This window comes from Phalacrocorax carbo, chromosome 8, assembly GCF_963921805.1.
Source record: "Phalacrocorax carbo chromosome 8, bPhaCar2.1, whole genome shotgun sequence".
Taxonomy (NCBI): Eukaryota; Metazoa; Chordata; class Aves; order Suliformes; family Phalacrocoracidae; genus Phalacrocorax; species Phalacrocorax carbo.
This window is the reverse complement of record NC_087520.1, coordinates 11,838,045-11,859,479: the sequence shown is the minus strand read 5'-3', so window position 1 is coordinate 11,859,479 and position 21,435 is coordinate 11,838,045. Positions and strand designations below refer to the sequence as shown.

Here is a 21,435-nt window from a genome sequence, read left to right as displayed (position 1 = left end):
GTATGAGGAGAGGAGAAACAGTGGTGCCACATGTTGATGGCATTTATTTTTTTAAATTGGTTGTATTGGGAAATTTGGTCTTAAATTTCTCATACCTGGAAATAAAACTAATCCTCTGCTTTATACAAAACGTTCTTGTGCCATGTTTAACTGTTATGATGTGCTTTTCTGTGGTGTTAATCAGACAATAGTTAGCCAGAGTTGAGCTGAGGAAACTTATATGATGTGGATAAACTGCAGTAAAATCATATGATATATAAAGTCAATCAAGTGATGAGATGAGCACACTTGCTGCCTCTATCAGGACCTCTCAGGTGGTTCTAAAATAGGACTAAGTCTGCGATCTAAAATTGCTGAAAGGTCTGCAGGAAAAATTGAATGCTTAGCCCAAGAGCTGCTTCTCCATGAACTTCCCATTGTCTGATACTAGGGACTCAGTAGCAGAGATAACATGACTAGTTTGAATAAATAGTAATTTTGATAGGAGATTAATTTACTCCCTGGCCTTTTCAGAGGATACATGTAGTAACAAGCGATTTGAATTGAACAGAAAACACAGCAGTTTTTTTATACTGACTTGACACTTGCACATGGAATTGCAGACCTGATAAAGCATGTGACAATGTAGGCCAGAGATGAAAGATTGCTGAGGCTCCTCAATGTCAGCTGAGTCCGTGGGCTTGGGAATGAGTCTAGTAAGCTATTTGCTAAGGAATAGCATTAAAGGATATAAATACTGCTGCATGCGCCGGAGTCTTCATGTATACTTTCTTACCTCCTTATATCATGTCCAGATAAATTGGTTATTCCTCGGTGTGTTTTATTGTTACACACAAGGATATAATGGATCGGGGGGGGGGTTTTCCCTTTTGGATAGCACTGTTAACCTGTTCAGTGGGATAGTACTCATTACTATATGGGAAATTCTGAGATCCTGACAAAATGCTGTAACTCATGACAAAAAACTGGACTGTGTGAATTGTAAAAGAAACAAGTATGCCCATTATTACCAATAAGCATAGCAACTGTTGGGACTGGAATAGTGGATTTTTTACATTGCCTACTATTGAGAGCTGTACTTTAACATGCAAGTTGTACACCATAATGCTGTATAGTCTGTGGCAAATAATTCTTAAGAAAATTGGAAACCAAATGATCTTGTAAAAAGCTTAGGTTGTTGCTGGGGTTTTTTAAAGTGTGTGGAGGATAATGTATGTTGACATCGTATGAGGAGGGGAGGAGAAATGCTTCAAGACATTGCTGACAATTTTGAATATGTAACAGTTTTTAAAATACATTGATCTGCCTGTCATATTTACCCTACAGCGAGACATCAAAAAAGAAAACACCTGGTGACAAACAATAGTATTACTATACTGGTATTACCACTTTCTTTAACAAGCTTTCTTTTTAGGTTCCAAGATATCATTCATTGTTGTAGAAGATACAGGAGAAGTAAAACAGGGTTCGTGTGGTATGTTTCACCATTGGTGAATTTAGTGTAAGGAGCAATTCAAAGCCTCGACAAACAAGCTATAGTTCAATTTTTGTTTAGGTGCTTTCCAGATAAAGAAATTTCCCTTTATCTCAATGGTTAATATTTTCTCTGAAACAGATACCAGGCAGTAGCATGACTGAAAAAGGTGAAAAAAATAATGTCTTGTTTCTGGTGTGCTGAATGTTGTGTGACCTACTGTCTGCATCGTGATTATGGAATGGTCTGCTCCATGTGTGCCAGGAATTAACACTGCTTCAGATTTTTTTTTTTTTGCATGACTACAGGAAATTATAAGTTCAGACGCTGGTGTTTAATGAACAATGCAGGTGTCAAAGGCTTTAACAGTTTCCTCTTGCTTCGTGACAGCAGAAGAGAATGCAAAATGTTGAAGTATATATGAAGGATGCTTGCTGGTGCTTGAAATAGATAGAAAGCCAGGGACTGCAGGGAAAACAGTCTGATCTCCCTATGTGCATTGATATTTTGGGGGAAGGTAAAAAGTGAGGAAGATTAAAGAAGCTGACTCCGTAGTCAAGTCTTAAGGACTTTAAGTCATAAACATGGGCAGCATGTAGAGGAAGTGTTTAGGTCAGGGTCATTTCAAATGCTTTTAACTTCTTTTGTTTGTGTTGTTTAGGAAAATCAAGTATCTTTGGCTGGGCTCCTCACAGGAAATTGTTCTGAAGAATTTATGGAAGTTTACTTTTCCTCTACTGGAAATCACAGAAGCATTTTACTCATGTGAAGGGCTTTCAGTTAGTTGTCAGAGGTGGGTGGCTGGTCCCTTGTTTCAAGAATCATGTGTTACAAACTGTCTGGGGCAAAAAAATGGTGGGTCTTTTTTTGTGTGTTTTGGTTTTATGGTGGTTTTTTCCTCCTTCGTCCTGTCAGGCATGATGGGGTTTAGCTACAGTGGAAAAGTTTTGTTACCCTAGAGGGGCAAAAATGCAAAAAGTCACCTAAAAAATGGAAGAATTTTTTTTTTTTTTTACAAAAAGCAGGATAAGAATGGCTGGGTCTCTGTTTAGTTAGTGGACACATAATTTGTCCAGTTGTGTGTTAAGTGACAGAGGCCAACTACTTGTCGCTGTGAGAGGGGGCCGTGTGCCTAGCTCCGGGCAGAGGCAAAAATGCAAAGCTGCCGGTAGAAGATGAACGGATGGACTAGGCGGAGCCGGAGCAGCTGCCGCTCGGCCCCTCCGCTGGCGCCTCCACAGCCAACGGCGCCCCGCCTTAAATGCCGCCCTCGCGCCTCTGCGCTGTCACGTGACGGGGGAGGCCCCCGCCGAGGCGGCGACCCATTGGCCGGCGCGGCGGCGGCTGGCGATTGGCCGGCGCGGAGTTGCCCTCCCCCCTCTCTCCCTCCCTCCCCACGTGATGGGGGCGAGTCACGCGATTTCCGGGAACCCGTCAGGAAGGGACATAAACAAAACAAACCCCGAAGCCGCATGGAGGGTCCGGGCCGGAGCGCGCGGGGCGGCGCCCCCTGCTGAGCCCCGGCCACCCGGTGAGTGCTGAGGGATGGCACGGCACGGCCTGTGGCGGCACCGGCCGGAGGCTGCGCCCCGGGGCGGCGGGAGGGCAGCGGTGGGGGAGCGGCCCCAGGCTCCCTGCCCCGCTGGAGGGGCGGCGGCGGGCGCGGGGTGTCCCGGCGGGGAGGGGACGGTGCGAGCGTGCGCGCGCCGGGCAGGGGGCTGCGGGTGTGGGAGGGGTGCGTCTGCCGGGCGCCGAGGGGGAGAGGACGGGGATGGTGCCCGGCGGACGGGAGGGGAGGGAAGCCGGAGCCCGCCGCTCCCCTCGCTCCGCCGGGGGGTGTGGCTGCCGGTGCTGCGGGAGGACCGCCGTGCGCGGGGGGGTGGCCGGCTCCCGGCGCTGAGGTCTCGGGCCCCGATGGCTGGGGGAGCAGCGCCGGTGTGGATTGAGGGCGCGGCGCGGGGGGCTGCGGAGGGGACGGGGCGCGGGCTTAGCAGGGAGTTGTCAGTGGCCCTTCCAGCCTCCGTCCCTCGGGAGCGGCCCGCGCCTTTACGAGGAAAGTGAGTCTGGCCGCGAGCGCCGAGGAAACGAAAGCGCCGTCCGGGCGGGGGAGCCCGGTTGTGCGGGGGACGGGGCGCGGAGGGGCTCGGCAGCTCCTGCGCTCCGTTGCTTTCTCAGGCTCGTAGTCGCCTTCTCCGCTTTCGACCAGTTCGGATGCTCGGGACGGCCCCGGGAGGGGTGACCCGGAGGGGTATGGGGTTTCTCTACCGGAGGCGTGCCGGTGTCCGGTGGGGCGGCTCCAGCCCACAGGGAAGGCTGCGGGGCTGGGGGAGGCGGAGAGGGGTCCCGGGCCGGCGGAGGGACTCTTCCCCGCTCCGGCACGGTGCTTTATGTAACTGACTGGGGCGGAGCGGGGGATATGGGGGTTCACCGGCCAACGGTGAGCGGCAGCCCTGGCGGCTTGGGAAGGGGCTTCCCCGGGCAGTGGGGGTGCGCTCCGGGGGAGGCCGCGGGGCGGTGGCTGCCTCCCGCGGGGCAGGGGAGCCCCCCGCGCCCATCACGCTACGCCGGGGCCGGGGGGGAGGCCGGCGCGGGCTCCCGGGACCCCCGCGGCGGGGAGACGCGGTCGGGCTGCCCCTGGGCGGGCCGGGCCGGTCCCCTCTGGAGCGGCGGAAGGGGGTTTGTTTACATGTCGCCTCACCCTAGCTTGAAAGGACCGCTGGGCTGGTGAGCGGCGTGGGTGGCGGCGAATAGCAGAGTGCGTGGTTGAGGAACGAGCCATTGAGCGGACGGGGAGGGCGGGGCGGGGAGGTGGTGGTCGGGGTAGGGTGCGCTCCGCGCTGGCTGGCGGGGCGGCCATGTTGGCTGGGAGGTGTGTTAGTGGGTCAGGGGCGGGGGCCGGGGCCGCCCGGGCTGGGGCAGAGCTGCCGCGGGGAGAGCGGGGGCTGCTCTGATGAGAATGGGAGCTGCCCCGGGGCGGGCGGGGGCTGGAGCGGTGCCCGCGGCCCCCCCTCCGGAGCGCTTCTCCTCAGGGCGTCTCTCGCTCCCGGGGTCGGGCTGCCAGGGCCCAGTCCGGGGAGGGGGCGGGCAGCGCCCGTGCGCAGGCGGTCCGGTTTCCCCCTCCCGGACGGGGACGGGGCGCCGTTCCGCCTCCTCTGTGAGGCAGTGCCCCCAGACTTTACTTACAAAATACCGATAACTTGCCCGAGCCACCTCAGGAGCCGCCCCCGGGGGTGCCTCCGGCTTTCAGCGTCTCCTCACACGGGTCTTCGACGCCTCTCCGGGTCTGGTTTAAGTTCAAGCAGGCTTTGAGTCGGGGGCAGCTTGCCGAAAGCCCCTCATGTCACCAAGGGCTAAAGCCCGAACTTTATTTCCTCTCCATCCTGAAGGGCTACAGCTCGGATGTTATTTTATATAACGATGCCCGGGGTATTACTGGTACGCCCTAATCTCGCCCCTCTGAGTTGGCAGTGGTTTAACGCAACCGTGCAGCATGGTGAGGCCAGCCCACGCTGTTTCTCAGGGCATCGCCTAACATAACTGATCGGATATCAACGATAATTTAATGACCAGATTTCACCGTGTCAGGCTCCAGTATAAAGCACGCTCTTTTTTTCAGGCTTCTTTGTGCAACAGGCAGTTTCAATCATTCAGCTACGTCAGCTGAAATGTTAACTTCTCATTTAAAGTAAGCATAGTCTTTATGTTGTTGCCGCTTGAGGGTAGCTCGTTGAAATCATGCAATGCATAACCTGCAAAACAGAATCAGATTCTGATATTATCCTTCAAATGCTATAAAACGTTTTAAAGATGGTGATAAAAGGTTGGTTAGCCTTTGGTCTCAGATAGCTTAACCAAGTGGCTTCTAAACATCCTTGGGGGTGGGGTGGTGTTATTATTACATACATGTTTTCATGGTAAGAATTATAGAGGGGCAAACACAGTTATTTTAGAAACTTGGTCAACTTTTAATGTTGGCAATGTAAATGAGAAGTCAGAATTTCTATAGGAATATATTTGGTGATTTTTTTAGCAGGAAAGGTTTCTGGTAGAAATATCAGTGCTCAGTGATAGCACTTTTTAGAGGCATTAATAACTCGGAGACTTCATATAGTGCTTTATAGCCAGTGGTTTACCTGAGCAAAGAAAGAATTGTTCTGTGTTTGATAGGAGCATTAACTGATAAGAGAAATCTGCAGCAGAGGCATCAAGCCACTAAACATCCTTGCCGTGTTTTTTTTTAAATGAGTGGCAAAAGAGCTTTTTGATGGACAAAGGTTTGAAGTCCCTTCAGTGTTAGGAGGAATTAACTGGGAATAAATAGAAGCTTCTGCCCGACTCATAGACTGGTAGTGTGGTATAAATAAGGGAACACACTGGTTTAGATTCCTGTGACTTGCATGTCCATGCTCTGTGGTTTGTGAAGCCAAATTAAATGACGTTTTAAAATAAAAGTTTGATAAGGGTATTTGCCACTTCATAAGATGTGCTTGAAAGTTGGCATTGGCTTGGAAGTCAAGCCAAAAGCTTTCTGAAAAGCATAGATTGCTATAGTAATTTCCGTTATTATTTTATTTTACAGTATGAAGAGTAGACTAGATTGTACCATTCCCTTCATCATAAGAGGGTTTTTTCTGGCAGCGATAGAATTAATTTTTTTTCTTACCCCGAAAGACTTTGCACTGTTGGAAAAAAAGTTGGAAGCAACCATCATGTAGGTATGTAGAATACTGCTGGAGAATGTAAGCTAAATCGTTGTCTAGTTTTGCTTTTGTTTTCTGTCTTTGCTCTGACTGCACTCTACTTCAGCAGAAATCTCTGGCTCAAAAAAAAATCTGAATGTTAGTTAATGAATGTTAGTTACTGCTAATTCTCTTGTGCAAGCAACTCTCCTAACTCTGCAGTGGTATTTTAATAAAGATTTATGCAATTTGTATTTTAACTATAAAATGTTTTTTAAATGAATGGTGTTAATATAGTTCTAATAAGTTTACCGTGCTGTAGATCCCACTCTTGGCACTGAAATAATAAAATCTGAGTCTCTGTTCCAGAATGTACAGAAAAGCTAGTGCTTCTAGTAGGAATGTATTATTCTGGGCATAGTTGTTATAAAATATGTAGATGCAATATGTTGTTTGTTGGTTTAAAAAAAAATCCCTTTTTTCTTCTGCCTCTTGCATTATGATCAGTTATTGGCATCTGCCTATTTGCTTACACAGCATGCTGAAGTGGAATACCCCCCCAAAGTTGGGTATCTGGTGTTGATGTGTAGGGGTATTAATTCACACGAAGAATGTCGTGCTGTATTCTTTTTGGTAATTCATCAACTCTTACCTGAGGTGTTGCATGTGTGATTGGAGACTAGAGCTTCTGTTTAGTGGTATCACTTCCGGATTCTGAAGTCTGTCTGCTCTGGGCAAGTAGGATTAGAAAAATAATACTGGGGCGGGGAAAGGGAAGGTCAGCAGAGGAAAGGGAACAAATAGTGAAGTAGCAGTTTCCCCTCTCCTGAAGGGAAGAGGCTTAAAAGAAGTGAAACAGCCTTTGCATCTTTCGTTCTTTCAAATGGCAATGTTCCATCAAACTTGGGACCTGAGTGTCTTAAGAAGCTGTTGTTTGCTCTCCAGGACAGAGAAAGCAAAGGGCATAATATCTTAGATGCTTATACTGGCATTTTAATAGAAATGCATCACTGAGAAGTAGAGGGATTTGGCTTCTTTGGATGAGCAGGTGAATAAGGCTGTGGTGGGTGGAAGCGGAGGAAGAGCTTTTACGAGAGTGTCTTTGCTCACCTGCTACAAAACAACAAACTAAAAAAAAAATTAGTTTCTTTGTGGTGGGGAAGAAAAATAAAATAATATTTTAAGTGTGGCTAATAATTGGGGAATCATGTAGAAAGAAGAGGAAAAAACAACCAAGAACATTATACTCGGAAATAAAACTAAGAAAAATACGTTCTGTGCTTGATGACCACACTGAGCAGAGTGTGTTCTGTAATAGGAAGCAAACTGTGGAAGGAAAAAAGTTTTAAGAGAAGCGTAGAACTTCTTACATCTTTAACTGTAGTATTTCATAAAATGTCCAGATAGAGCAAACACTGCATGCTACATAATTGTTCTTTTAAAATACGTGGCATAGTTTTTGCACGTTCTCTGAAATTCAGAGTTTGGCATTCTGAATGTTTTAGCCTGAGTTTGTAGGTTTAGTATCGACAGGCTCTCATGACGTGCAATTTTTTATCTTCATCAAAAATGTAACTTTGGCAAACTGTGCCATATGCTGCAAGGTTGCCATTATGAAAAGTGTAATTGTTCATGTAATGTATTATAACAGGCATTTAGCTGCTGTGATAAGCACTGTACAATCAACAAAATGGTATAGCGATGCTCTGTGTGCTTTTCAAATTGTACAAAATACACATCTGAATCGAGACGGAAATAGCAACTTTAGTTATAGCTACAGTACAAATGATTCATACAGGCGACTGAGGAAGACCTTCAGAGTTGTCAAGCTGAAAGCTGGCAGTTTATGTTTTTCTTTTATAGGGACTTCTTTGGAGACAACGTATCCTTGCAGAAGGGTGTTTTACTAGTCTAGGGAAGCAGCACATGCATGGTAACTGCCATGCGTCTCCTTAATGCTGCATGTTTTAAGTTTAGATCCTGCTCTCTGCCAATGTAAGTGCATCAGTAATATCATGTAATAAGCCTGCCATTAGATTGTTTGAAGTTCAGTCTTCCCGGGTGTCTTGGGCCCACTATTAAACTGTTCTAAATGCACATTTTCAAAAAGTAAATATAAATGCAGAGGATTTTTATTAGGATTTGTCATTAGATTAATGAATTATTAAGTCTGTAGAACAGTTTCTGGTTACTTATTGATGACTGATGGGGATTTTAACCAATGTATATGCATGCCTCCATCTGTACCCCAAAATCTTAAACGTTAGAGGAGCAAAGCAGTTCCCAAGACGTCTTGCCCTTCCTCACACCCAAGTGAATGAGCGAGCCTTCTCCCAGGAGCAGGGGCACAGCTCTGCACTGATGTTACTCAAGAATCTGCAGACACAGAACCAACTCAGGGACTGGTTCCTTAATCAGCTTAATCTGATTGAACTGCTGGCTGCTGCCAAAAGGAGTGGCGGCACCCTGCCCAGTGCCTTGGGCTGTGTATTCCACCTGCGGTTCAGTTGCTGTGAAACAACTACAAGATTTCACCTCTGTATCTCTGCTTTTTGGGAAGGGCTGGTGTAAGGCATTCATGAAAATTGTCCTGAAGTAGAAATTCCTGCCATGTTTATCTTCAGTAATTCTCATACTTCTATTCTTGAGCTCCACCACAGATCTTTCAGTTCATTCAAATCCATATTCATTACAGATAACGTAACAACTGTACTATTCTGTTCTAACTCAGTCTTGAGCTGAGAGTGCCACTAATGATGAATTCTGTAAAAAATGGGACTTCAGCTGTGGTCTGCATAGTTACTTTCCTTCACAGCAAGTTCAAATTTCACATCTGTGCTTCCATATGTGTCGTTGACTTCTACTATACATCTTAATTTACCAATTCATAAAAAAAATACTGGTAGTTAAGTGTGAACTTAACTGGGAGTTAAGACTGGGAGTCTTTTAATGAAGATCTTGATGATTCTGGGAAATTCAGAAGGCAGCTGGAGGTAGTTCTGCTGTGTTGGGAGCATGAAGCATGCCTAGATTGTGCAGCTCCCTGAGTCAGTGTCTGTCTTTTTATGGCCTAACCATGTTTCCTCCCTCCATAGAGCTACAAAGAAAAAATCTTATGTCGTAAAATACTTTAATAGATCCTCATGGGATTCAAATCACATTTAAATATTAATATTATAAAATGTCAAGAGTGAAATATAAAGAGAGTGAGAGGAACAATCAGATTAGCTGATATACTGCTCTGACCTGGAAGGACATACACTGACGTTCTTAAATGGTGCTATAAATTTATAGCTAAAAGATTACCCTAGTCTTTGAAATGGTAAAAGTATTTTGAATGTTTAATGTCTGTTTTGAGGATTTGTAAATGATCCAAAAGCTCCCTTGTCCTGATACTTGGAAGCATTGGTCAGTTGTTACTCAAATCAGTGTCAGTACAGATTAAGTTTCACCCCTCTTTCCTGGGTGTGTATGAAAGGCGGTGGAATGGCTTGAGGTGCATGTTCTAACAAAAGCATAACAAAGAATATCCAGTAAAGAAGCAGCAAACATCTCCGTTCTTTCCCCTTTACATCATGCAGTCTCCCACGTGAATGCAGATGGCGGTGGTGGTGTTCTGGTGTTGACGTCAAAGTATTAATCTGATGTTCTGTTGAAAAAGACATCGATCTCTGCCACTCCGTGTGGAAAGAAAGAAAGATGCTACTCAGGTGTAGATTCCTATTAAACACTATATCTTTCTTGCCTCTTTCATTGTGTATGAGGACATTGTGTTTTTTTTAAAGAACAGGCCCCTTCTCACAGATCAGGCCAGGCTGAAAAGTGAATTAGTAATTCGTGCCACTTTAACAGCATAGGCAGGACAAGTTCTGCTGCGATGTGGCCTTTGCTGGGTGAAGGGAGAGGGAGGCTGTTGAGGCACGTTGCCCTGGAACAGAAACAACTTTAAACATCACTTCAAGATAAGTAAATAGAGTTCCCTGGAAGTTTTAGAGCAAAGAGAATTTTCTCAGAAGGAACTGGCCCTTATTTGATACAAGACCCTACAAGGAATGGCTTGCTTTGGCAGTGGTAGCGCGGTTTTACTGAGAACTTGGGTATAACTGGACTTGTAATTGTTCTTTATATTCTAGCTGCTATTTGAAAAGCAGTACATTTTGATAAGTAAAGTCTTTTTTTGCGTAGTGTCTGTTTTTACCACACTCTGGTGGTATATATGCTGAATATAACAAAATAGCTGAAAGTAGGAATAATCATGGGGATGCTGTCATGTGCTCGTGGGAGGAGGGTTCTGAGCGTAGCTCTGCTGCAGGAGAACACTCTTACTTTACTATTTGTTTTCAAAACAAGAGAACAAACATAGCCTGAGCAGATTGCAGCAAAGTCTGACTTAGGAGCAATGAGTGAAGAATTCTGCTCAAAGAAACAAATATATTTTAACTGATAGTCTGAAACACTGTACAAGTATGATGATTCTGTTTTTTGATTATGCTCCTCTAATGCTGCTTTTTTGTTAAAGAGACTTTTTAAATATAAGAGTAGGGATCTTACAGGCAAGCAAGACAGTAAGAAAGCAGCATCCTTGAAGACCGTGTAATTACAGTAGATACTAAGGTTTGATACTATGGATTATTTTTTTATTGTTGTTTTTGGTATCACGTTCTTTTTTACTTCCTGTTACTTTGAGTCTTTTGTCATCGTTTTAGTGTAGATATAGTTACTGATAAGGTGCTTGCTTTTCTGCAGTTCAGTTTTTCCTTATGTTGTTAAAAAATGCAGGATTAAGCAGGATATGAGGCTTTAAAAAGTCTTTAGATGTACATCTGAAGTAGCAGAGGTTTTATAGAAACTACTAAACTGGTAAGATTACTAATAGATAAATTGGACCAATTTCAACATGTGCCTTACTTGAAATTAATAGAGAGGATATTTTGGCACAATTTGGCACTCTGAATTTGGCACAATTTTTAATTTGTTCTGTTGGGGAAGTCTGTCTCTTCCCTCCCTCTGCTGCGGGACAGTGAGCATGCTTGCTGTAATAATCCCTCTACCACTAGATGTTGCTATATGAGTGATTGATATAATCTTATCTGATGCTGGATGGATTAATCTCTTAAGAAGAGGAGGTGATATCACTGAAACACTACTACTGCCCTATCTGAAATTAGTATTTTGAGACATTTGCCTGAGACATTTTTAGAATTTATTGGCTCTGTTATATTAGTCATAAAGATTGTTTCTCCCTTGTATACCCAGCAGTATGCCAGTCATTCTTTCCAGTTAGGCAGGCCTTTCTTTTCACGTGTCTGTAGAACTTGTGGTCTTCGTAGTGGGGAGAAAAAGGCAACAAAATGTAACTCGGCCAAAAAGGTTTTTGCAGGAACTGTGTTCTGTAACAGCTGTGGCTTTCTTTCAGTGAAGGATGGCAGGGGAAGAAAATTGCTATACATTCCAGCAGGAGGAATAATCACTTTTCAGAGGAAATTTTTGTCTTTACTTCACTTGGGCTGTTTTTTAAGCACTACCTTTTTGGTGAAGGATTACTTACCTCCTTGGGGGTTTGCTGTGTTTATTCTACGCAGAAGTCTACAAATAGAAGAGCTCCATCAGGGTGAACTGAAGTTATCCTAAGGAAAAATTTCATTGCATGGATTGTGTAAACTCACTGAGACTGAGGTAAAGCTGGAAAGGAATCTACAAGTGAATAAAACAAGAAGTTTGGAATTGGATTTGGGGAATCTGGGCTTGGAAATGCCTCAGGTAAGTCTGTTATGATTTTATTTGCTTCCGTAAATAATTTTGCTTCCTTTTTTAAAAAAAAATGTTTAAGAGCAAATTTGACTGGCATTAGCAGGGAGAATTTATAAGAGATGAAATGGTGTATATTTGTAGGGTCCCAGTAGCGTCTATGGTGGAAGCTATATTGCTGCTTTTGGTACTGTATTTGTTCACGCAGCAGGATTCAGCAAAGTTGTTGTCTTGATGAGGGTGGATGCCTGGAGAGCAGCCTTTTATTACTGCAGTGATTCACACATCAGCACACTGAATGGCTTTCAGCAGTACAGTGTTTGTCTCTTCCCAGTCCTCAGGGCGAGTGTGTCTAGAAGAGAAATAGAGGTCTGGAATTAAATGTAGCAGAAAGCCTTGCTGCCCATGCCCTGCATGCCCAGTCATCCTGCATAATGTTTTTTTGCAAAGTTCCACTTCATTCTTGAGAGATATAACATTATTGATTTAGTTGTAATAAATTTTGCTTTTGTTACAATCTCAGGTGGAAGTTTTATGAGTCCTAATAGTTCTAAATAAAAACAGTCAACACTGCTTTAGTACAAAATGGTTTGTATTGGGATGAAGGCCATGCAAGTATATAGTGCCTATTGATACTCACAGATCTTGCCAGTACTCACTCTCCTCTTCTACAAATGCTAACATGTCCCTAAACTTGGCAGCCACGTGAGAATTTCAAACCAACAAAAAAGAATGAATGAGCAATGCTCTTGCAGCTATATGATGAATACAAATGTGTCCTTTGATTAAAGAGCTGCGTGTTGTCAGCTGCTCTTAAAGCATTCTGTCACTCTGACAAATGACGTGCTTATCTGCAGGTATAGGACTAGTTCAGAGACTTGGATGAAATGGCAATACTCTTTATGCTTTGTTGAAAAAAAGAATATGCCTTTTTATAGCATGCTTCAAATGTCAGTATCGATTTGTTGTAGCCCAGTGTGAGTGGAATGGACCCTCCTTTTGGGGATGCCTTTCGTAGCCATGTGTTTTCAGAGCAGACTCTGATGAGCACGGATCTCTTGGCAAGCAGTTCAGATCCAGACTTCATGTATGAACTGGTAGGTCATCTTTCTGTGTGTGTACATAACTTCCTCTCCTTGACTAATACCTTAGTTCATGTAGTAATAAAGGGGTATTTGTTCAAGAATGCTACAAGATTGTTCATTACTGCTAGATATGATTATGAGGAAAGGCTGAGAGACCTGGGTTTGTTCAGCCTGGAGAAGAGAAGGCTGAGGGGGGATCTTATTGATGCTTATAAATATCTAAAGGGTGGGTGTCAAGAGGATGCGGCCACAGTCTTTTCAGTGGTGCCCAACAACAGGACAAGGGGCAATGGGCACAAGTTGGAACACAGGAAGTTCCACCTGCATATGAGGAAAACCTTTACTGCGAGGGTGACAGAGCAGTGGAACAGGCTGCCCAGGGAGGCTGTGGAGTCTCTTTCACTGGAAATACTCAAAACCCACCTGGACACCTGCCTGTTCCCCCTGCTCAAGCAGCGGGGTTGGACGAGATGATCTCCAGAGGTCCTTTCCAACCCCTGCCATTCTGTGATTAGGGAAGAGCCTAACTGCTTGTCCAGCAGATGTGATGCTTCCTTAATAGATGCTTGTTAAAGCTGGCCATCTGGAGAGACTTGATATACAAGTCTCAGAGTTGTGTTGACATTATGTAACAGTGCTTGAGACTCTTCCTTACAATCTTTTCTGCAAGAGCAGCTGTGTGCTACTTCACCAAAGCTGTGAATGCAGGGGAAGCAAAATAAAAGTTGACTCATGAGCTACTTATACTAGCATTCTTTTTTTTTTCTCTGCATCACAGGAGAAAGGTAGCTCATAGTTGTTAATTGATCATGTTAGAATGAGGTTTTCCAGGGACTGGTAAACTTGAGCATATTCTGTTAAGCACATTGTGAAGTTTGACTTAGGTTATCACAGATGACAACATCTTGCCTGTGATGTCTTTGGTATTTTAAATGCATGGATACTGGTACTAGTCTAGTTCCTGGTGACCAGGTGAATTTGCAATAGCAGAAGAAGAATGCAGCAGCAGTTGACCTGTATCTTTAGCAATCTCTTCAGAGCTATCTGCTGCTGAAGCACAGAAGCTGAAGTTCATTCTGACCCTCAAAAGAAGCTTTTAGTTGGAAGTTGAAGTATCTCCATATATTATCACTTGCTTACTCTTCACTAGAATTAAGCTCACCATACTAGATTAAGTAGATTCATACTTTTTTGTATTAATTTTTAACTTGTTTTATTATGCACAGGACAGAGAAATGGACTATCAGCAAAGCTCCAGAGACAACTTACTGTCAATGGAGGACTGCAAAGACCTTGAGAACTTGGAGTCTTTTACGGACATCCTGGACAAAGAAGCTGCCCTCACCTCGAAGTGGGAGCAGTGGGACACCTACTGTGAAGACTTAACTAAGTACACTAAATTAACTAGCTGTGACATCTGGGGAACAAAAGAGGTGGATTACCTGGGCCTTGATGACTTTTCAAGCCCATACCAAGATGAAGAAGTGATAAGCAAAACACCGACACTGGCTCAGCTTAACAGTGAGGACTCCCAACCTGTTTCTGATTCACTCTATTACCCTGATTTACTCTTTGGTGTAAAACAAAACCCTCTAAATTCTTTGTTACCTAGCAAAAAAATTGCAACCAGAGCAGCAGCCCCAGTCTGTACCTCCAAGAATGTTCAGGCTGAGGCACCTTTGTTGGACTGTGTTCAGAAGGCAAGCAAACCTGCAGCTCAGCCTGCTTCCAGTACACAAATCAGGGTGAAGACCAATGTGTACAATAATGAAAAGGTGAACATTCACGTTGAATGTAAAGACTATGTTAAAAAGGCAAAAGTAAAGATCAATCCTTTACCACAGAGCAGACCTGTGCTGAACCAGACACATGCTGATGCAGCAAAGGAAAACACCTGCTACTGTGGTGCTGTAGCAAAGCGACAAGAAAGAAAAGGAATAGAGTCTCCTCATAGTCACAGTACGTCTCCTATTTTGCCTTTTAAAGAGACTCAAGAACTGCTCCTCGGTCCACCCCAGGAAACCCCAGGGCTTATTGTGGGGGAGAGCAGTCTTTCTGCCAGCACATCAGTGTCAGATTCTTCGCAGAAGAAAGAAGAGCACAACTATTCTCTTTTTGTAACAGACAGTTTGGGTGAACAGTCAGCCAAAGGAGACCCTGAGGAAGACGAGGATGATGAGGATGATATTGAAGATGAGGACCATGATGAAGGATTCGGCAGTGAGCACGAGCTGTCTGAAAATGATGATGAGGAGGAAGATTACGAGGATGATAAAGATGACGACATCAGCGATACTTTCTCAGAACCAGGTATCACCAATGTTGGGCTTTGTTGACGTGGAGGTTAATGGATTTGTCTGCCAAGTGGGAAAGAATGCTTTTCAATGTTTTGTAGTTACAGATGAGCAACACTGGCCTTAAATTATGAACTTTCATCCCAGATTTTGTAAGTGCTTTGAAAATGAAAACTATGCAAGGTGTCTATTGCCCTGTTTCAAGAAAAACTGCATAAACTGTGGTCATGCAACAAAAATAATAGTAGAAAATACAGGAAACTTAGCTTGTAGCGTAAGGTCATAGAGCAACTGCCCACAATTGTTGTCGTCTTTTTTTTTTTTTTTTTTTTTGTCGCTTGATGATAGGGTGTGTAGAGCCTTCTAGTGCTTCGAAAGGTTGCTGCTTTAATTTATCCAGAGTTGTATGTCTTGATAGCTGGTATAAAATCATAGCCTGAGTGAAATAATTTCATCATTGTTGAAGTGCTACAGTAGGTACAGTTTTCCACAGAATCCAAAAAACACCTACCACTGAAACTAATAGAACTGTTTCTTGGTGGTTTTCAGCAGTAACACTTAGTGGGTCTTCAAAGGATACTGAATTCCTCTCTTCTGCATGTAGAAATGGAGCCTTAACAACAGAAATAAGAACTAACCTTCACCTGGAAGGTAACAAAGCGGTAATGTTGTATAAAAATAAAATATGAAGCGAAGGGGACAGGACTGTAACCAACTGTTACTTTCATTGTAGAAAGTATTAAAATATTCACATTTCATAAATGCTTTGGAGTAGAGTATAAGAATTGAGGTATTCATACATTTGGCAATATGTAACTTCAGGGGGGAAAGCAGCTGATATTTTGCCTTTTTAAAAACAGCAGCTTCCCTAAAGCTTGTCAGTGTTTGTCATAATGAACTCTCAGGTTAAATTATTTTCTAAGTAGATTTCCTGAGTTGGCACTAAACTTGTTAAGCATTGTACCCTTTATGTTACTTTTACATGTGCATAACAAATTTTAATTAGCATTTTAAAACCTCTTCCTCTCTTCTTCTGAATTGAACTCCCTAGCTATTAGAGCTCTGCAGTGATTGCTGTACTGCACAGTGCTTTGCAGCCCACAGAGGCATGTCGCATAGAAAGCCTGGTAACCCTGCAAAAGAGGTGTGGTATTAAAATGCTGGGATTTCAGTTGGTGGAATTACATAAACTATTTGCCATTTGTTCAAATTTTACTGACAAGCAATAGTGCTCACCTAAATACAACTACTTCATGCAGTACAGTAGCTGAGGAACTTGGCTTATACAAGTTTGCTAGAACTTCTACATGAATGAAGCCATTCACTTTCTGAATGCTGATAATAAGTTTCACCGTATGTTTTGGTTATATTAGAAGGCAGTGTCTCCAGGTATCTTAATTATGCCACTCTTGTACTTTGTATTGCGTTTTTACCTTTGGAGTAAATGCTATGGATAAAGTTTGTAAAACTAGGCGTGGCACAGGAAGATTTAACCTTCCGTAGTACTAAAACCAAAATCTGTTGATAAATTTAGAGTGAAGATGTAATTTACTGAAAGGACAGAAACTTATTAGTTATTGCTGACCCTGTGATGTATTTTATACACAGTTTGCTTTTGTTTACTCCTCATGTAGGTTTTTGGAGTGCATGAAATGCTTTCTTAAAGTGTTAGTGTTGTCTGAGGAAATACTTAGATATAATGAACTTCAGGAACTTGGAGAAATAACTAAAAATGCAATTGGCTGTCAGGAATTTTGGGCAACAATGTTATTATTATCACCATGATACAGATTTAGGAATTTTGGTCACCTGCAAAGGTAATTTATTATGGGAATTATCAGCCCAGGCCTTCTCTAGCACTTGAAACTTTTTTTGCCATTACTAGTATATTTTACCTATCTCATTTAATAGAAATATTTGTAAATGACTGCTTCTCCCAGCAAGTAGTCATGCGATTCCAGAAATGGGAGACGCAACAACTGGTTGGGTTTTTAGTAGCACTGGAGAAGAAAGAGATGAAAGGAAAAAGTGCTTGTAGAGACATAGAGATTGTTTAGAGAAGTTGCACTGCACCTATGCTGAGCACTCGGACCGTCAACTGGGAGAAGTTGTCTCATAAATGGTTTAACAGTACGATTAAATGATAAAGAGAAGGGTTTTTCTGATTTTTATTTTGGGTGGGGCTATTTTTGCTTTTAATCTGGTAAAATGCAGAAGTCATGTCTATCCTGTTCTGTTTTACTTAATTTAACCCTGGTGAACTTAAACCTAAAACCATAGTAAGGGATGTGAACAGAGATTTTCTAGGAGGGACTTGCAAAGTGCTTGAAAGGTAAAAACAAGAACCCTTTCAGATTTCTTAGAAACCCACCAAAGAAAATGACACTGCTATATGATCTTTGCTAAGAGGAGAATTCAAGGAAGATGAATACAGAGCGGAAAAGCTAAACAGATTTGTTGCACTCCTGTATGTTACAGACTAGGTTAGAACATTGTGCACTAGATTATTCTAGGTAACTTTAAAATGATAGCAGGTCAACATTAGAGTTGCAAGGCAGGATGCATTAAGTCAACATAATTTAAGTTGCTAACTTAATTATAGTTCCAATAAGCAAACAGGAAGTCTTGATTTTTTAACCTTGTCATTTGTACACATCAGGTCTTAAAGAGATTTGTTTTCATTATTTGGCATAATTCTGTGTTAATCATGCAGACGGGCTAAATTTATACAAATATATATCTATAATGATTTAGGTAGCTTTACATGTTTTTTCAAGTGGAAAGTAAGTGGATTTTTTAAAAGTATTTTGATACTTATGTCAAACAGCATTTCAGTAAAATGGAAGTACAGTTAAAAATAGTGACGGTATTTGAAAGTGTATTTAAATTGTCATAATCATTTTGGCTATACAAGAAAAGGTTTTATAAAGAATGTTTTATTGTTTGATTTGCCTTTAAAACAGTCTTTTAATAAACTAGCGAACCAAATGAGTTGATGAAATTATTAGAAACAGAACTTCAGAACTGATTTCATCCTTCTGCACACCTAACTTTTATTCATACTTTGGGTTATGAGATGAGAGTCAGACCACAGCAAGAAAGTTTGTTTTTCTTCTTTCAACTGGTTTTTCAAGTGCAAACAGACTAATTGAATGGGCTGTTTTAAAAAGAAGAAAGTGTTCTTTGTGCTACTGTTAAAAGATGAAGCAGAGCTCAAGCATACAGGGTCAAGGCTTGTAAAGCTTATAGTCCCTTCAGCGGCTGGCTTTTCTTTAAGCTTCCTCAGTATATGTGATGTTTTTAAATGCATCCTTTTTAAATTAAATTTAAACTATTATATAGCATTTTATTACAAAAGGCAATGCAGTGCTTTGGGTTTTTTTAACCATAGTATAGGTTGTCTTTTTTTCTAAAGCATACCTAGGATTTTAAAAACTGTGGTTTGTGCCTACATAATTATGGTATAAATATTTATGCAATGTGGGTAGTGGCATTACAGTTTCCATGTACTTCATGACCAATTCATCATATCAAGGTCATCATTATATACCTCTAAAATATTGTGTAGCTTTACTGTGGATCACTTCTCTTCGTCCCACTAAAGAGGTGAGGAAGAGATTGAACCTCTTGTGTCCAGACCCCTTCAATTTAGATGGTCTTTTCAATTTAGATGGTCTTTAGATGGTCATTGTCCTGTTAACAGAGCCCCCTTCCTCTAGTCTAATAGAGATGGGCGGTTTGATTTATTTCCCAAAGGTATTCAAACTCAAGGAAGAGCAGGTGCTGGACTCAATGATCCTAATGGGTCCCTTCCAACTCAGAATAGTCTATGAATAATTTTGCTTTCTTTATTAGTGTTTTGCTAATCCATCTTTATTATCTACTTCTCTTCCCATGCTTTTTGATTAGAGATTAATTAAAATGTGGAGGTGAGTTAGGATTATGTTCCTGCAAATTCATGGAGAAAACTACGGATGGAAGAACACTCTCCAACAGCTGTTGTCTCTACTCTGCTGTGGTGGGACTGAGGGGGAGAAGACCAATAGAGCTTAAGGGGTCAGAGAACTTAAAGGGGCTTTCAATGCATAAATAATTTGTCTCTTTTAAACTAATGAAGTGCCATCCCTGGCTCAATGTCTATCCCTGGATTTAAGGCAAGTACCCAGTAGCAGTTGATGCTGAAACCCAAGTCTATTAGATAATGTAAAAGAGGCCTTGTCTGTGGTTTTGCTCTTAACTTGAATACTCAGTCCACCATTAAAGGGCTAGAAACAGTTTTGTCAGCTTTGCATAAACAATGCAATGCATCCTTTTAGGGTATGAAAATGATTCTGTGGAGGATTTAAAAGAAATTACTGCAATATCCTCTCGGAAAAGAAGCAAGCGAAGATATTTCTGGGAGTACAGCGAGCAACTAACGCCATCGCAACAAGAAAGAATGCTGAGGCCATCCGAGTGGAATCGAGATACCTTGCCAAGTAACATGTATCAGAAGAATGGTCTCCATCATGGTAAGAAGAGATTCCTAGTTACAAGTGAACGTCTTTCCTTCTGACACCTTCAGTAGCCAAACTCCCATAATTGGAAGTGATGAGAAGTTGTGTTTTGGCCATGAAAATATATGATTAAAACACTGCAAGTCTGTTGCTCAATTAGCAGAGTTCTGCACAGTGTCCAAGGAAGGCACAGTGAACATACAGTAGTAACTTTCAGTGTGGTTTCTTCCAGAGGAAGGTGGATGAATTGAGACTTGTAGCTTCCAAGGGCTTTCTGTGGAAACCCCAAGAGTTCAAAATTTTCTCAGTGCAATACTGTAAACATATTGGATGGGTCGCTTGACTGATACTTGCTCCTTGTAGCTGTTAGTTTGTCTTGCTTGTGTTAGAAGGAAGCTGGAAGTGATCTGAGAGGCAAAATTCACGCTAATTGCAGTATGAGGTAAAGGACAAGCAATAAGGCATAACTGTTTCTTTTTGCTCCTCCCTTCTTGTTTCTCCCACCTATGTGAGTGCAGCACAGTAAAGCAGTTACTTTTCTCTGAATAAACTGTTTCTTTAAAATACCCATTTAGAAACTTAAACCAATTGGTCTAATAACTGTGTTTTATGCACGTAACTTTTTGACAAGCAATGTGCTGTACCACGCGCATTACTAAATCACCCAGAACAAACCACTCTTAGGAGTAATGTTTGTTTGTCACAGGACCTCTTTGGTAGGCTGCTCCGTTTGATTTTAGCTTTGAAAGAGAAAATGAAATCAACTTCCCTGGTTGTAATGTTAACATTCCCTTATAGTTGAAAATTATTGTCTTTACCAAGGCACTTTACCTCTGTTAAACCAAAACATTTTGTTGTTGTTGTTGTTACTTATAGATTTATTCAGGAAGGAAACTTTTTTTTCATCTTCTTAGTTTGTATATGCTTATTTATCTTGTAGTGAAATACTAGTACTTAAAGTCCCCATTACTGCTCCTTCTTATGAAGGCTTATATCTATACTTGTTATTAAAGAACAAATAACCAAGCATGCCTTGAGGACTCAGTCCCACCAGACACTTGGAGGAACAAGTGAATTTTAAGTCAGGTGCGTATGCAAGGGATTTGTAGGATCAAACACTATTTAATATCCAGAAGCTACAGAATATAACACATACAAGATTTTTTTTCCACATACAGATGTGTACCAAGCCATCTACTACCTCAGATAAATCATGCTAAATTATCAGCTCTCTAATAAATATTAACATTTTCATGCAAGTGGCTGTAACAACCAGCATTTGTGATAGAAATTTGGAAAAAGACAGAGAGCAGTGGCAGAGAAACTTAAGGAATAAAGATTTTGTCTTGCATATGTGTATTTCCTCAGGAAAACCAGGCCTTAAATAGCTTGGCTTTTTAAAAGGGGTTGCTGGCCTTTATGTGGATCATTTAAGCTCAGTATCACTGAAGATCATTTTAGTACCAAGCCTCGATACTCCTTCTTAATATAGAACTTTAGCAATAAGATTCAACTTGAGTGTGCAAGAGGGATATATTGGCTGAACACATGAGTTAGCAAGTTACAGTTGGGGCAAAACAACTGGGTTTGAACTTGTGACATACGTTTTTCAGCACAGCTGTGTGTATACTGTCTGTCTCATCCAGGAGCCTGGCCAGC

At 42.3% G+C, this 21,435-nt stretch overlaps 1 protein-coding gene across 11 annotated transcripts in view; it reads left to right on the top strand.

Moving 5' to 3' along the window:
- Positions 1-24: 24 nt before the first annotated feature.
- CREBRF (CREB3 regulatory factor) overlaps positions 25-21,435 on the top strand; it is a 29,132-nt gene continuing 7,721 nt past the window's right edge. The window contains exons 1-7 of one of the 11 annotated variants that reach the window (XR_010374177.1): positions 2,310-3,005; positions 11,736-11,913; positions 12,873-12,998; positions 14,213-15,296; positions 15,833-15,931; positions 16,332-16,424; positions 19,597-19,730. Coding sequence is in view for 9 of the 11 variants with exons in the window: in XM_064458705.1 (XP_064314775.1) it covers positions 11,905-11,913; positions 12,873-12,998; positions 14,213-15,296; positions 15,830-15,931; positions 19,597-19,791 (1,516 nt within the window). In the remaining 2 variants the exon portion in view is untranslated. Of the gene's footprint in view, positions 2,268-2,309; positions 3,006-3,379; positions 3,532-6,053; positions 6,190-6,214; positions 9,864-11,735; positions 11,914-12,856; positions 12,999-14,212; positions 15,297-15,829; positions 15,932-16,331; positions 16,425-19,596; positions 19,792-21,435 lie in introns of those variants that run through there. The other 10 variants (XR_010374176.1, XM_064458711.1, XM_064458704.1 and 7 more) reach the window with 10 other exon arrangements.